We start from the raw sequence: 16,125 nt of genomic DNA, 5'->3' as shown, positions 1-16,125 counted from the left end.
GCTCCAACATACTCATCGGGTTGCCTATCTTAGAGAGGGAGGGGAAAATAGAAGAGTAAATAGATTTCAGTTTCAAGCTTCTGAAGTTCACTTATAAACTGTGAAGGAAAATACGAAAGCAAGACTAAGAGGTTGAGTTCTTTGCTTATGAGCAAACCCCAGACTTCCAAGCTACCAGAGGAGAATGTGAAGCCGTGGACTACTCCTGTACAAAAGGAATAACCTGGAAAGAGGAAAAGTGTAACCATCAGCTTCAAGCACATGAGCTGATCAGAAAGTTACCACCATGTGGTGTCTGCTTGGAGGCACATGAGGCCTGTTGGATATAGGCATGCCCAGTTCCCAGTGAGTAGTTTTTCGTGTTTCATTAATCACCATAACCACTAGTGAAAATTGTGCGCCCCCTCTCCCGATGCTGGTAGTGCCAACAGAGGCCAAAGATTGAATGGACCGCGGAGTGGGAAGGACTCACATGCCTAGAAAGTAGATTCCTACAGGGCAGGAGTGGGGCACGTTTGCAGGACAGTGTGGGGAATCTGCACTGCAGCTTCTTTTGCTGTGCTGTACCTGTCCCGCGTTTAAACAGAGGGCTGCAGCCTTTCGCTAGGGCTAAGTTAACACAGAAAAGTCAAAAGATTGTACCGTGAAAACCTAGCATTAAAATACAGCTGTGAACGAAGAGCTCTTCTGACTGGGAGACAACAGTCTGAGTCAGAGGGAAACGGGCACACTCTAACCCCAACTCCCACCCCACTCCCCCAGGTCGTAGGATGATGAAAAAGAGCAGGGGGGTGCAACGAAAGAGATGGATAGGTGAATGCAGAAGGTTGCGTAAATCCTGGTTCTTCCAGGCGGTGGCGCTGCTGTTTCAGCACTCCCAAGTCCCTCCTCCCCTTGGCTCTGGCTGCTAGGAAATGACCTAAGAGGAAACCCGCAGGTTTGCAATGGAAAGAATCCGCCTGGTGGTAATCACTGACCCCAAAGAAGCTGAAAAGTAAGAGCAGCAGCTGGGATTTTCCGCCTGATCCTGCCAGCTGGGGTCTCGCAGGGCGCTTTCCTGGTGGAGGGGCGAGTGCAAGAAGGATGCCCATCTTGCATTTGCATTCCATGCTTGAGTTCCTGCCTTTCCTGCTTCTGCTGCTGCTGCTGGTCTTGGCGCTAGTTTTTTTCCTGATCTATCTCCAAAAACCCGAACCTGAAAGCAAGAAGAATTAGGGGTAGGGGCGGTTCTTCTCTATGCAAATAAGGCACCAAAGATGCGAGCGCTCGAGTCCTGAAAAGAAAACTCTCCGGGAGAGCGAAGAGAAAAGCCGGAGCAGGTTGGTGACATTTGCGAATCTGGCTGGGCTGGGCTGGGCTGCTCTGGTTAGTTTCAGAAACAAACTTTTGCCTCTCTTGGGTGGAGCAGCAATTATTTTTCAAGCCGGGACATTTCTCTGCTTATTTTCTCGACGGCTATCGTGATTTTAAAGCAAACCAAACACCTAATTTCTTGGTCCCGTTCTAGGCTTTTTCAGTAAATTTTGTGTTTATTATTTTTCCTTATCCAGGGAGAGAGTTTGTAATTTAATGGTGGCCATAATTTGAGGCAATTTTTCTGTAGTTTTTGAGGCCTAAAATCACTTTGCTCTTAACCAGCTAACCTAGATAGATAAATTCCTAAAAACAGGTGACACTTTCATAATTGTTTTATGCTTGAAATTTACATTGATATCCTGATCTTTCCCCCCTCCTGCTGACAAACAATTGGAAAGTGTTCCCCTGCTGTAAATTAATATATAGGTGGCTGTTTAGGTACCATGGTGATGGGGTTCCTTCTTAAAACGTAAATGGATAGAGAGACATGCCCCTAAAATTGTGTTGTAAAGTATATCAACCACCCCACAGCAAGTTCTGGGTATTTAACCCTCCCCCCCCCCCCCCCACCCCGGGTGGACCTTCAACCCCACTATCACCAGCCACACCCACACACATTATAGATAACCTAGTCCTGGCAAGGGGAAAATCTTGACTCCCTGGTCTATCTTGGGTATTCATGGCTCTCATTACCAAAGTATCTAAACACCTCACAATTTTAATGTTTTTATCCTCAACACTATGAGGCAGGACAGTTTACAGATGGGGAGCTGAGGCACAGAGAGACTGTGACTTGCCTGAGCTCACACAGGGAGTCTGTAGTAGAGAATGGAGTTGAACCCAGGGTCTCCCAAGTCCCAGGCTAGTATCCAAACCACTGGGACTATCCTTCCTCTCTTTTGTAGTGGTTTTAGTTGGAATCAGAGATTTTAATGTTGGGAGAGCCCTGTTATACTGCCCTACTGCTTTTCCTGCCCACATGTCAGGAGATGAGCCCCAAGATTTAGGGAGGGTATTAATAGTCAGTCGCTTGAGTGAGGGAACTTCAATCCTGTTGCTCACTCTTACTGTTTGTATGGAGCCTTTGCTGAGCTCTAATGTGGGGAGGCTGGTATCGGACTGACAGGATATAGTTGGGAGTAGTGGAGGTAGGGCTCCCACAGCAGTGTTATAAAATATGTCAAGGAACCAGCAGCCAACTGAGTTGCTCAGGACAGTTTCATATGTACCAAGTCCTGTGTTTTATCCTGCTCCTCCCCAGCAGCCATGTGTAATGACTCTTCTGTGGTGGGTAAAGGATCTTCAGGGATGGATGAAACATGTTACTGGTGGGATAACTTGTTATCTTCTTAGGTTGAGTTATTTTCTCCTGGGCTTCTGAGGATCTCTGATCCAGGCCTGGGAAGCTCAGTGTTTGGGTGTGGAAGGTAGGCAGCAGGGGTAATTCCTGGAGCTCATCCCCCCCACCTCCTTGTGGCAGCATTAAACCTATGAAGGTGCATTGTGTAGAGTGATGTGCTTCTAGCCATGGCAGCATCCCACATGCTGGGGCTGGTAAGTGGCTTCACTCTGCACTCAGTTGGCAGCTCATCCCCCATTTGGAGGGGTGAGACTCTCCTATTCCCCAGAAACCTGAGCAGGCTCAGACGAAGCAGAGTGCTTGCCCAGTTAGTAAGAGTGCTGACCCTTCTCTCCAGCCAACCCACTTGACTTCTGGGTGCTCTCACCACATCCTCTGAAACACTCTCCTCCTCTTCTTTCTGGAGAATGAGCAGCAACCGTGCTCCGGCCCAGATGGCTGTGGTGGGAGAGAGGACCAAGAGGAGAAACGTGACTGAGTCTTTAGAGGATTTAATAAAAGAAGTGAAGTCTCAAGGTGTGGCCTGAAATTCCTGAGAGGCCAATGGGGGTGTTTGGTTGTCAGTCAATAGAAGCTCCATTTTTCATATCCACAATGTATGTGTCTGCCCCAGCCTCTGTATTCTGTTCTTGCCCATCTGCATTGTGCAAGGAACTGGAGTCATGCTGCATAGCTGGCCACTACTGAACTGGCTGCCAAATGCTGACGCTAACAAGCGGGAGGGGTATTGGGACTAGGTGGCAGATACTTAAATGCAGTCATAGATTTTAAGGCCAGAAGGGACCATTATGATCATCTAGTCCAGTGGGTCTCCAACTTTTTTACTGGCGATCCCTTTCACATCGCAAGCCTCCGAGTGTGACCCCCATAATAAATTAAACACACTTTTTAATATATTTAACACCATTATAAATGCTGGAGGCAAGTGGGGTTTGGGGTGGAGGTTGGCAACTCGCAACCCCCCCATGTAATGACCTCGTGACCCCCTGAGGGGTCCTGACCCCCAGTTTGGAAACCCTTGATCTAGTCTGACCCCCTGCATCACAGAGGCCAGAGACCCCCACCCACTGATTCCTAGATAGAGCCCATATGTCAGAGGTTTTCACACTGTGGGGCATGGGTTTGGGGGTGCGAGTGGTGATGCCAAGTGGCTCAGGCTTTGGCTGTGGGTGATGGGGCTTGGGGAGAGAGCACCACCTGCACCTCCTGACTCATCTTAGCGGGCCACCTAGCCTGTGAATCAGTGTCAACTCTTCGGTGTCCAGCAATGGCTCCGCCCCAAGAGACCATCGCATGCGCCTTCCCCCGCCCTGAAAATCTGAGGGAGTGCAATCAAAAATTTTAACTCCAAGAGGGGCTCAGCTCAAAAAGTTTGACAACCGCTGCCGTATATTGTGGCTGAGCTAGGCGATCTTGTTTTTAGAAAGATGCCCAATCTTGATTTAAAGACTTGGGTGTTGCATTCCCTGCTCCCCTTTGTTCTGTGATCTTCATTGCACTGAGAGTCATTGATGCTGCGGTGTCCCTTGCAACAGAGAAGTGATCGGACTCAGGAGTAGTGAACACAACGGGGATTTGTTGTTTATTATGCTGAGCATTCATGGCTGGTCTTCACAGGGCCTTTTCTCCCCAAACATCCCACCCGTGCTAGCCACAGTGCAGCTCCACCAGTGCTAGCCACAGTAGGATCATTCGATAGACACAGCACTGGCATTTTTACTATCTGGCCATCCGCATTTGCTTTGAGCAGGGTTAGTTGATGCAGTGGTTAAAAAGGCCAGCAGCCATGCACTCTTTACACTAAGGCGACCACTGGTGGGGAGCTCTGTCAGTGTTAGCAACGGTGTGATGCTTCAGGGGAAAAAGGCTAGGGGAGAACCAGATCCTGTAGCCGCCTAGCGCTCTAGCTTGCAGCCTAAGATGGAAGTGCTGCACAGTGTTACCATGCAGGATGTGTCAAAATGCCAGCCCAGACTCGGCAATCAGAAAGTGCACTACAACTACTGCTTACCCTGCCAACCATTCATGAAGCTCTGCCTGAGGCAGTGGAATGACCTCACATCCTCATTAGGAAAGAGAAGTTTAATGGAGACTGCACACACAGCTCTGTGTGAGTCATCATTGCTGAATCTACGTCTGCTCTCCGTGAGAAATGGCTGCCAAGATAGGCAAAGTATTCTACATTTTCCAGTTCTTCTTTTTCAATGTAGATCTTCCTTGCTGGGTCTGATGATGGACCGGGGACTGGCTGGTGTAGAACTTTTTGCTTTGCTATGTTCGGAGTTAGTCCTAGGCTTTTGTAAGCTTCACAGAAGCAATTAAGGGCTGTTTGTAGATCCTTCTTTGAGGGTGCAACTCCAGCACAATCATGTGCGTACTGAAGTTCATTTATTGTTGACGATATTACTTTAGTTCTGGCACGGAGATGATTTAATTGAGAATACGCACAGAGCTCTGAGTAAGTACATGTTATAAGACCCAGGGGGAGTTTACCTGGAAGAGACACACCTTGTGGACAAGGAGCAAGAGATTGTAACTTGTGTGAATTTCCGTAACTTAGAACCAGAAAATGTTTGCTAATTAAGCATTGCTGTAAAATCAAAAGGAAGCTCCTATCTCCTTATAAATGCATTAGGGGGCATAAACTATAAATAAACCCAACTCTCTAGGCAGGCAACATATTCGACTAGGAGTGTGTTCCGCTGTCCAGAATATAGTCAGGCACAGAGTTGTGAGAGAGCTAGAAGGTCTCTACTGTGTTTGAAAGCAGGAAACTCGCAATGACTGGGTCTGATTCTGTGCTGTGCTTCGGGTGCAGCCGAGCGGGGAGCAAAGGTGGCTTTACCCCACCTTTGCACTCCAGATTCTGGGCAGCTCCAGGAACCAAAATGGCCCTTGTCTAAGTTAGAGCATTTACGGGTTGCTCTAACTTACAGCAGCCTGTTGCAGGCTGCTTTTGGGCTGCAGGGCTATACCCTCTTAATTCTGTCAACCCCCTCTTATAGCGGGGGTGCTGCCCAGATCGGGGTGAGGGCCCAGCTGGGTGTTCAGCTTGACTTACCTAAGCAGTATGTGCAACCCTCTAATTTTATAGATCTGACTGCTCCAAGCCAGGTAACATGTTGTGTGGTGCATTAGAAAAGATTCCATCTCAGACATCTTACGGGAAACAGGGAGAGAGTAGGTGGCAGCTGCAGGTTTACAGAAGGGTGTGGTCCCCCCGCCTCCCAGAGCAGTGCCAAGGAAGTACTGCGGGTATTATATGATCACAGCAACTTAGATATGTGCCTTGTCCCTCAAAGGACAATGGCCTTCATCTCGCTAATCCCTGATAGCTGCTTCCTAGGCGGTTTGCACAGTGACTGTGGAATTCTGATGAGCTGGCAAAACCCATTGAATGCTCCACTTGGACATTTGCCCTCCCAGTGTTTGTGACACAGGCCACTGCAGCCCTGCAGCAAACGTTTGGTGCCGCACCGACCAGTGGCTGGTCTCATATTAGGTAAGACTGGATGCGTATGTGAAATGACGACTCCCCCAAAATAACTAGGTAGAGGAAAACCCAGGAGTTTCTAAGATCATTTCGTACAAGGGAGAATAATGTGAGCTCTAAAGGAGACTAGAGACTTAATAATGTTGTTGGCTGTAGAATTTGCTCGCTATCTCTGTTTGCCACTCTGAGCAAGATTCGTCTCTGGCACAGCCCCTCTGAAGTCAATGAGTTTGGAATGGCACTGTGTGAAAGCAGCGCTGCTATTAACTGACAGTGCAGGGGGGAGGTGGACTGGATGATCATCCGTATGTTTTGAATCTTCCCTGTGTCTTTGAGCAAAATCAGCTGAATTGTAGGTGCAAAGCCACATGCGAGCAAATGAATCAGCAGACCCATGCCGTGCTCTTGTGTGCATTTCCCTGTGACAGGCTCAGGCTGTTTCTCCCTTTAAAATACGTGTTTTTGTTGCCTCTGGATGGGTTGTTTGTTTCTGAAGTTGCAGATCAACAGTTCAAATGGGTTATTATATCAGAAAATATATGGGCTACCAAAGAGAGCCAACTGGCCAAAGACCCCTTGTTAAAGTGTGGCAGAGGGCAGGGATTATAAAAAATAATAATGATGGTTTTGCAGGATTGGGGGTTGGAGTTTGGAAAAATCTTACCACCCCAAAATAACTGAGTGCTCTTTACATTAGTGAATTGGTTAAACCATACAGTGCTCCAGTGTTTCCCCAAATGGCAACACAAACACCTACACTTACCCTCGCCCATCTCCCTGCTTAACTAAGCCGTGTTTGATCTCTTCTCCAGGGTTTGCCACTAACAGCCACTTCCCTAACTGCACTGTCGGAGCAGGCCAGACATGGGAGACACGGGCAAAGAAGAGTATAAAATACAGTCGTTCGATACCGAGACGCAGCAGTTACTGAAAACTGCTCTCAAAGGTCAGCAAGCACCTGTCTTTCCAGCCCCCATGGCATGGTTTCCATGCCCAGGCTGGCTGGCAGATCATGCCTGAACAACCAGATTCCATTTTGTCTTGTTAACACTGATGGCTCCGAATAAGAGAGCTATGTCAGAAATGCCACTAGGCTGCTGGTTGGCCCCAAGGCCTTTTCCCCACCATGGGTGAGCTAGTGCTGGAACGCACAATCTCTACTCCCTGCCACCTCCTCCCTGAGATTTAAGGCACAGTTGTCTGAGTTCAATTCCAGATTCTGGAAGGGCATGTCCTCTAGTTGTTATAATCTTTCTGCTCCTGTGTCCTCAAACGGTCTCTGTTCCAATCCACTGGCCATCTCTCTATTCGCCCCCAATCCCAGATTCTGCTCTCCCACCCTGCTACTATCCCCCCCCATCCCCCTACTCCTACCCCAGCCTCTGATCCTGCCCAGTCCCCCCATCTGCTGTCTGTCTCCCCCGTGCTCCGAGTCATCCCTACCTACTTCCTCATCCCCCTCAGCAAATAATCAACATTCTGCACTCCCACTCCTCCTCCTGCCCCACTTCCCTTTGCTCCTATCCAATCCCCCTACCTTGCCTTCTGCCCCTCCACCTTTGTGCCTATATATTCTCCCACCTTCCTCCACTGCCCTCTGTACTTCTCTCAGCCTCTGGCAACGGCTCCCCCTCTGCTTCTCCCCACCTCTTGCTCTGCTCCTGCAATCTCCCTTTTCCCCCCCGCCACCCCATTCCTTGCTCCTTTGCATTGCAGTCAGGGAGCTTCCTCCTTCTCCTGGGCCCACCAGCAGGGGGAGCATTGAGAGCACAAGGGAGAGTGTCTCCCTGCTCTCAGTTCTTGTGCCTGCTGCCACAGTGGCCTCTGACAGCCAGGAGAAGCAGTTGCAAGGAGCGTCCTGACCAGCTCTGCAGACCTAGGTTGACGCATGCTCAGTACATCCAGAATTGGCAGAGAATTTCTCCACCAGTCTCTCACAAGTTTCTAATAAGCATAGAATCGTAGAACTGTAGGACTTGGAGGACCTCGAGAGGTCATCTAGTCCAGCCCCCTGCATTCAGGCTGGACCAAGTTAACCTAGACCATCCCCAACAGGTGTTTGTCCAGCCTGTTCTTACAAATCTCCAATGGTAGGGATTCCACATCCTCCCTTAGATTCCACTGAACTATCCTTATGGTTAGAAAGTAATTCCTAACAGCTAACCTAAATCTCCTTTGCTGCAGATTAAGCCCATTACTTCTTGTCCTGTCTTCACTGGACATGGAGAACAATTGATCACAGTTCTCTTTATAGCAGCCCTTTACATATTTGAAGTCTGTTAGCAGGTCTTCCATTAGTCTTCTTTTCTCAAAACTAAACAAGCCTATTTTTTTTTTTTAACCTTTCCTCAGAGGTCGGGTTTTCTAAACCTTCTACTATTTTTGTAGCTGTCCTCTGGACTTTCTCCAGTTTGTCCACATCTTTCTTAAAGTGTGGAAACCAGAACTGGACACAGCACTCCAGCTAAGGCCTCACCAGTGCCAAGTAGAGCAAGACAGTTGCTTCCCATGTCCAACATATGATACCGTTGTTAATACAGCCCAGAATATTAGCCTTTTTTGCAGCTGCATCACATTGTTGACTCTTATTCAATTTGTGATGCATTATAACAAAAAGGGTCCTTTTCTGCAGTATTCTTGCCTAGCTAGTTATTCCCCATGTTGTAGTTGTGCATTTGATTTGCCCTTGTCTTTAGTGAATTTCATCTGGTTGATTTCAGAACCAATTTCTAATTTTTCAAGATCGTTCTGAATTCTAATCCTGTCTTCCAAAGTACTAGCAACCCCACCCATTTTGGTGTTATCCACAAATTTAACTTATAAGCATACTCTCCACTCCATTATCCAAGTCATTCATTAAAATATTTAATAGTACTGGACCCTGGACTGACCCCTGCAGTATTACATCCCCACACTTGACAGCAAACCATTGATAACTACTCTTTGGCTATGGTCCTTCTACCAATTTTGCACCCATTTTATAATAATTTAAAGCTAGACCATGTTTCCCTCGTTTGCTTATGAGAATGTCATGTGGGACTGTGTACAAATGGAACATGTGTAAACTGAGGGGTTTTTTGGAGTTTATAATTTGGCCAAATTTGGGTGGCATGTTACCCGCCAGCACCAGGGCCACCCCCCTTGCCAAATGTGTGAGTCTGCGCCTCAAAGCATGGAGACCCTGCACTACAGCATCTCAACTAAACAGTTGTAGAACATTTTTTAACATGAGTAAACATGATTTCCCCTAATTTCATTCTTAGAATCAGCTGAACCATTTTAGCTGATATATTTCAAAAACTTCTGCCTGAGGCAGGCATCCAGTATAGAAAATGTCATGCCAAACAGCTTGAGTTTGGCAAAGTTAGCCGCTGAAAACTAGGTCTTATAATGGAAAGTGTAGTGCAGTGGTCACCAACTGGTCGATCACGATCTCCGGTGGTGGAGCAGGGCTGCCACTAAGGCAGGCTCTCTGCCTGCCCCCGCCACTCCCGGAAATGGCCAGCGCGTCCCGGGGGGGGGGGGGGGCAGGGGTCTCCCTCCACGCGCTGCTCCTGCCTGCAAGCGCTGCCCCTGCAGCTCCCATTGGCTGGGAACGGGGAGCTGCGGCCAATGGGAGCTGCGGGGGCGGTGCTTGCAGAGAGGGGCAGCACGCAGAGCCACGTGTCCCCCCTCGCCCCCCAGGGGCTGCAGGGGCACGTTGGCCCCTTCTGGGGGCAGCATGGGGCCAGGGTAGGCAGGGAGCCTGCCTTAGCGGCAGCCATGCTACACCACAGATCAGGAGCCGCCGGAGGTAAGTGCTGCCTGGCGGAAGGCCACACCACAACCCCCACTCCTGAGCCCCTCCTGGAGCCAGTACCCCATGCCCCCTTCTGCACCCCGAACCCCCTCCTAAACCCCTAGCCCCAGCCTTGAGGCCCCACCCAGAGCCAGAACCGAAAAAACCCCTCCTGCACCCCAGCCCTGAGCCCCCTCTGAGCCAGCACCCCATAGCCCCTCCTGCACCCCAACCCCCTGCTCCAGCCCTGACCCCCTCACAGAGCCAGCACCCTGTACCCCCTCCTGCACCCCAACACTCTGCCCCAGCCCAGAGCCCCCTCCTGCACCCAAACTCCCTCCCAGAGTTTGCACCCCCCTGTACTCCTGCCCCAGGCTCAGCCCAGAGCCCCCTCCCACACTGCGAACCCCTTTGCCCCAGGCCAGAGCCCGCACCCCCTCCTGAACCCCTACCCTAGCCCGGTGAAAGTGAGTGAGGGTGGGTGAGGTAGAGTAAGCAGAGCGGGGCTTTGGGGAAGGGGTGGGGCCTTGGGGAAGGAGCGGGGCAGATTGTGGGTTGCCCTTAAATTCAAAAAGTGATTTGAGGTGTAAAAAGGTTGGATACCACTGGTGCAGGGCAACCTTAACTATAGGCAACGCTGAGAGCTCCGCCTACAATAACTGTAGAATGTGTTTGTGTATATACATACTACTGCTCCCAACTGGGTGGAATTAGAACTGGTCTTTTGTGTTTTAGGCCCTATGCCTCTAACAAATTCTCCTGTAGCTCAAGTGGCTAGGGCTTCTGCTTTTGAGCAGAAGGATCTTAATTCTGTCTCCATTGTCACCATGTAGTTTCAGGTGGCCCTGCTGGTGTAGCACAGTGACAACTGTGAAGTTCCATTGTGTCTGCCAGGGGTTTTATAGGCATTAACTAGTTAACCCTTGCAGCCCCCTGTGAATTAGAGCAGTATAGAATCATTGCCTGTTTTTCAGGTGTGGAAATTTAGGCATGGAGAGGGTAAGTGACTTGCCCAAGGTCTCACAGATAGTTGGTGGCAGAAGCAGGAATAAAGTGCAAATGTCCTGACTCTTGTACCCTTGCTCTGGTCACTCCTCAGCCTGTTACCAGCATTCTCCTCTCATCAGGGGCTTAACAGACACTGCCATATTCATTTATCTTTTTTTCAGCAATGTTTTCACTTTCTGGAAGTTTGGTCTCTTGGGGAAAAGCCCAGGCAGGAGGGGTTGGGGTTGGAGGCCTCATAGGGAAAAGCCAGCCCTGCTTCTCAACTATAGCATCTATATTCAAAGCACAATAAAAATTTGCCCATTCAGCTCAAATTTAAACTAGCCCCCTACTCTCACTCTTGTCCTCTTCCCCTCCCCTTGTGATGACTGTCTCTGCCAAAAAGGGCTAAGTACCCTCTGAAGATGCCATCCCTGATGCAATCTGTAGGGGGGCTACAGCAGCTGAGATAGCTGCCTCTGGTCCCTGCCAGCCTGGGAGTGAGCCTGAGTTCTTGCAGCATGGTAGCACAACACACTCCGATGTGCACCTTAGCTGCTTTCCTGGTGTTCTGAAGCACGAGCAGGGAGGGTGTGAAGTGGGGAATCTGTGCAGTGTTGGGAAGTGAGTGTGCGGCACTGACGGTATCATCTCTTTCCCTGCAGACCCCAGCAGTGTGGATCTGGAAAAAGTGGCTAATATCATCGTGGACCAGTCCCTCAAAGACTGTGTGTTCAGTAAGGAGGCTGGGCGCATCTGCTACACCATCATCCAGGTGAGAAGATGTCAGCATGCTGATAACAAATCCTTAGTGAGTCACACAGCCTGCCCTTCTGGATCACAGCTAGTGCTAGTGGGTATCCTGGCGTCTCAGCTGGGCCTGCCTCAGTCCCAGAGCATTTACAGAGAACTTCTAATCTGCAAAGCACTTTACTACCACTACTGAGCCTTCCAATGCCACCCTCTAGAGGAGTATCATCTCCTTTTCAAAGAAAGGGGAAATTCAGGCACACAGAAGGAAAGACTTGCAAAAGGTCATGCAGGGAATACAACCCAGCACCTCCTTTCTCCCAGTCCTGCGTTCTGACCACCAGACCAGCTCCTCTCTGTCTTTGTAAACGTTTTAACAGAGGCTACCAATATTTCCACCGCTTGCCACATCTGCCAGAGATATGCAGAAATCCAAACCTGTCCCCATGTGTGTGAGTACAGTTTCTCAGGCTGAACTGGAAGAGGTTCCCTAGTCTTGGGGCAGTGGCCTTCTTGGCAGAGGAACTTATCCAGCATATTGAAATTGTTTCTTCCCATAAGATCAGGAGTGAGGCTGGCCTGTGGAATTCTGCATGCTGGGAGGAGATTCTCTAGCTCCAGCGAAGCAGTGAAATAGAGGAAGAGAATGGAAAGGGATGTGCAGGCCATGACAGTAGCATCAACTCCACATGCAGTTAGACTCCCACGAATCATCTTTCGTTGTGCAACAATGGGAGTCTGATAATGAATGATATATAAAGACCCTAGTAATTTGGGTACCCACATTGTTGTCCTCCCCTTTACTTGCTGTTCTGGGGTCCTAGGCAGAGAGCAAGCAGGTGGGCCAGAGCATTTTCCGACGGAGTCTGCTTAACCGACTGCAGCAGGAGTATAAGGACCGGGAAGAGCTGCGAGCCCGCTCACCCCAGGCATGGATCTGTTACGTCACCTTCATCTGTAACATCTTTGACTACCTGAGGGTAAGGTGCCTATGCAGAGGACATCCCTATCTGCTGCCTCATGCCTAAAGAGGAACTGAACCAAACCCCTCCTGAGTTAGGGGCAGGGGTTTGGAACTTGGAGCGAATTCTGAATTTTGTGGCTAAACCCAAAACTCTTGGTTCTGAACCCCTTCCACTTTGTGTGGGCTGGGGATCTGCATTCAAACATTACGGTTCAGGCTCTTCACTAATTGTTATGTTCCCCTCTGCATATTGAAGGCCATTGCTTGCTGTTCCCCTTATCAATAAAGTAGGGGATGAGGGAAGACTTGTCGGTATGTAGAGCTGAGCAAATAATTCTTAAACAAACGTTGAACAAATGTAGCATCCCTCACAGCTCCTGGAACTGGTGCACATGCCTTTATTGGTCAATTGGCACACACTTTTTGGAGTTCTTCGCTCCGACTGATCTCGGGTGTACTAAATTCAAGTCCCATTGCTTAATTGTGATTGGTTGGGGAAATTGCATGGTATTCTTTCCTGTTCCCTGACTGGACGAGTGCTAAAGCCCTCCCAACATGCATACTGAAATTAGCTTTCTGGGAGCTTTGCGCTCGTAGAACTCATGGGTTCAGATGCTGGCAGGCAGTGACGGCGAAAGGATTGTGAACACAGTTGAAATGTGGGGGGAAAAGCAAGGGTGTAGCTAATTAATTTTAAAATATAATCAAATATTTCTGGAAAATGTATATTTTTGCATCACTTTCCCATCTCTGTTGGTGCCATTGCCCCATGCGAAGACCCCTGATCCTCTGACCAAGGGAGATGTTTCTATATGGTCTCTTAGGCAAATCCTGCCAACAGGAGCCTGAGCCAGAATGCCACCATAACTCGTTTCCAGGGGAGCAGTTCCCCTCCCATTTGAGAACCGTGAGGGAACAATTCTTTAAAAATAAAACTCTGCCTCCTCTACCCCTGAGCTGATATATGCATCTGGCCCATTAACAGGTGAACAACATGCCCATGATGGCGCTGGTGAACCCAGTTTATGAATGCCTGTTCCGACTGGCGCAACCTGATAGCCTGAAGAAGGAGGAGGAGGTGAGCGCTGGTGAGATGCTAACATGCAAGGAGAGTTTGTACAGCCAAGTGATTGGCAAAAATACGGTCCTGTAAGGGCTGCTGAGAATGGTTTGAACCAACGTCTGGCCCAAAAGGGAGGCACAGAGCTGAACAGAACTTATTTTCCCTCGTACCTATTGTAAGTGGAGTGGGGGCAGGGAAGTTCCCCGCAGCCCCAAATGGAGGAATTCTGGAGGTGCTGGTGCATCCATACTTACGTTGCAACCACAGTTCCATTCTTCTCCCATTCCAAACATTTTTAGTTCACGCTCCAGATCTGACAGTGGCTGATGTAGCTGTGCAGTGATCAGAGCCTCTGAATGCCAAAGGCACTGAAACAACCCAAGGGCTGTTATAAAGTTCATAAGTCACTGGCATCCTACCACAACATACCCTTCAAGCACTCAGCCCTACCAGCCTCCTGCTCGTAGCGCAGGTGCTGCTGTTCCTTGTTAGTTTATGTGAGAGCAACCAGCATATGGTCAAAAGAATCCAAGTCACCCTGGAAACAGAGCATGGTTCAGACAGTTCTGTCTGTTCTGTTCAGGTGCTTATACTGCACCCATTGAAGGAGCTCTATGGACATGTTGATCCAGCTTTTGCCACTTGGTGGGAGCCTCAACCTAAATTGATGCAGGTCTGATGGTGTGAATTGCTACCATCATGTTTCTTCAGCAATTTCATGTGTGAAGCTGTGGGATCTCATGGACACCCCTCCTTCCCAAAGAGCCCCCTCCGAGCAGCTATCAACATCCAGGTTCCTAGCCACTACCAGAGATTGATGGCAACTAACAGTTTCCTAAGGAAAGTGGATGTAGTAGAAAGAGAAATACAGGGGAACAAGGTGGGGAGAACCAGCTTGGATTAATTTAGAGGTGATGGGGCAGGAGCTCTATTTAGAAACACCATAGGCCCCCACACCATCTTAAGGTGGCTTTTTCTCTTTCCTCTTTTAAGGTGGACTGCCTGGTGCTGCAGTTGCACCGCATTGGTGAACAGCTGGAGAAGATGAACTCCCAGCCAATGGATGAGCTCTTCTCCCTTCTCCGAGATGGTTTTCTCCTGGAGGAGGGGCTCAGCTCACTCTCTCAGCTCCTGTTGCTGGAGATCATAGAGTTTCGGGCTGCAGACTGGAAGATGACAGATGCGGCTCAAAAATACTATTACAGTGAAGTCACAGATTAAACCTTCCATAGCCAGAACTAACTCACTTAGAGGCTCAAAGTTTCACCCTGGCACTTTCACGAGCAAACGTCACACAAATATTTTTCAGATATTTTTAAGTTAACATTTTTCTAATGCTTTTTCTAAATAGGATTTATATTGTTTACTCCCAATAGACCCTTCGTACTGTGTCTTTGCTGGACTGCAACGGGGGAGAGTTTGATTTAGGGGCAAGGGCAGTTTTAACCTAGCCAGAGCTTCCATTCTCTTTATCTATGGCTCAGGTTAATTAATGCCTCTCAAACTGCTGATTAACTGTATCCAGAGCTTCCAGCTCAAAACAGCCATTTACAGTAGCAGTCAGGAAAGCACAGCCAATGGTTTATGCTGAGATCAGCTCTTATGTGCCAACTCCGTCAGCCACCAACAGAGTTTAGACAAGTGGAAGGAAAAGCTTTCGCAGCTCATTTGGAAAACTGCCCTCTTTGCTGCTTACTGCCACATGGAAGCCGTGCCCATAATACACAAACCAAGCTTTAAAAACAGGATGAGTCTCATCTTGCCTTCCTGTGAAATCAATGGGAGCATGATTGAGCCCTTTACATGGGCAACCACTTATTTCTCCCAACCCTGCGCTCGGGCAGGCTGGGTGCCTATGGACAGCAGAAGTAACACCTGCTCCTGGAGGAAGGAGACGCCAGCCAGTGTACATCAGAGCAGCAATTTCCTTGAGCACATGTAGCTAGAAACTGTTTTTATGAGTTTTATATAGTAACCACTATGGAATTTTTTCCAAAAAAACAATTTAATGAACTTCAATATTGTACATTTCTGTTGACAAAAGGGACAGGCAAAGGACAAATAAATGTTCTATTGAGGTTTTTTCTAATAAAAGTTTTCCACTAATCAACACCATGTTTTCTCTCTCCACAGAGCTCTTGCTTTGTAACATTTCTAGGGTGTTGGGCTACTATGGAGGTAGCTACAAACAGGACCTGAAGAGCTCTTCTGTAAGATTGCCATGTGTTAGTTTTCCTCTGGTACAGTGTGGCAGAGTTGCTTGTGAGCACGGAATTAGATTTTTAAATCAAAACAGAGGCCAAGGTTTGTGGTATTGAATTCTTCCCCATCCTCCTCAAACTATCAGTCTTTTCCTTTGCAGTGAGCAAAAGTG

At 48.6% G+C, this 16,125-nt stretch overlaps 1 protein-coding gene across 2 annotated transcripts; it reads left to right on the top strand.

Annotated features, from left to right (window-relative positions):
* Positions 1 to 912: 912 nt before the first annotated feature.
* Positions 913 to 15,861, top strand: MIF4GD (MIF4G domain containing). 2 transcript variants are annotated; one of them, XM_054047290.1, is made up of 6 exons: positions 913 to 994; positions 7,022 to 7,155; positions 11,640 to 11,749; positions 12,549 to 12,704; positions 13,674 to 13,766; positions 14,745 to 15,861. In XM_054047290.1, exons 2-6 carry the CDS (start codon positions 7,074 to 7,076, stop codon positions 14,970 to 14,972), a joined length of 669 nt encoding a protein of 222 aa, XP_053903265.1. In that variant the 5' UTR covers positions 913 to 994; positions 7,022 to 7,073; the 3' UTR covers positions 14,973 to 15,861. The 2 variants fall into 2 exon arrangements, with proteins under 2 accessions (XP_053903265.1, XP_053903264.1); XM_054047289.1 differs by lacking the exon at positions 913 to 994 and adding an exon at positions 1,141 to 1,319.
* The last annotated feature ends 264 nt before the right edge of the window (positions 15,862 to 16,125 follow it).

The sequence above is a fragment of the Malaclemys terrapin genome, chromosome 13 (genome assembly GCF_027887155.1).
Source record: "Malaclemys terrapin pileata isolate rMalTer1 chromosome 13, rMalTer1.hap1, whole genome shotgun sequence".
Lineage (NCBI taxonomy): Eukaryota > Metazoa > Chordata > Testudines > Emydidae > Malaclemys > Malaclemys terrapin.
The sequence above is the reverse complement of the archived record's forward strand: the minus strand, read 5'-3'. Positions and strand labels throughout refer to the sequence as shown.

Excerpts from the sequence above, each read along its gene's own strand:
- MIF4GD (XM_054047290.1), top strand. The coding sequence starts at position 7,074 with ATGGGAGACACGGGCAAAGAAGAGTATAAAATACAGTCGTTCGATACC. Across the intron at positions 7,156-11,639 it reads ACTGAAAACTGCTCTCAAAG|ACCCCAGCAGTGTGGATCTG; the intron begins GTCAGCAAGCAC and ends CTTTCCCTGCAG. Across the intron at positions 11,750-12,548 it reads TCTGCTACACCATCATCCAG|GCAGAGAGCAAGCAGGTGGG; the intron begins GTGAGAAGATGT and ends CTGGGGTCCTAG.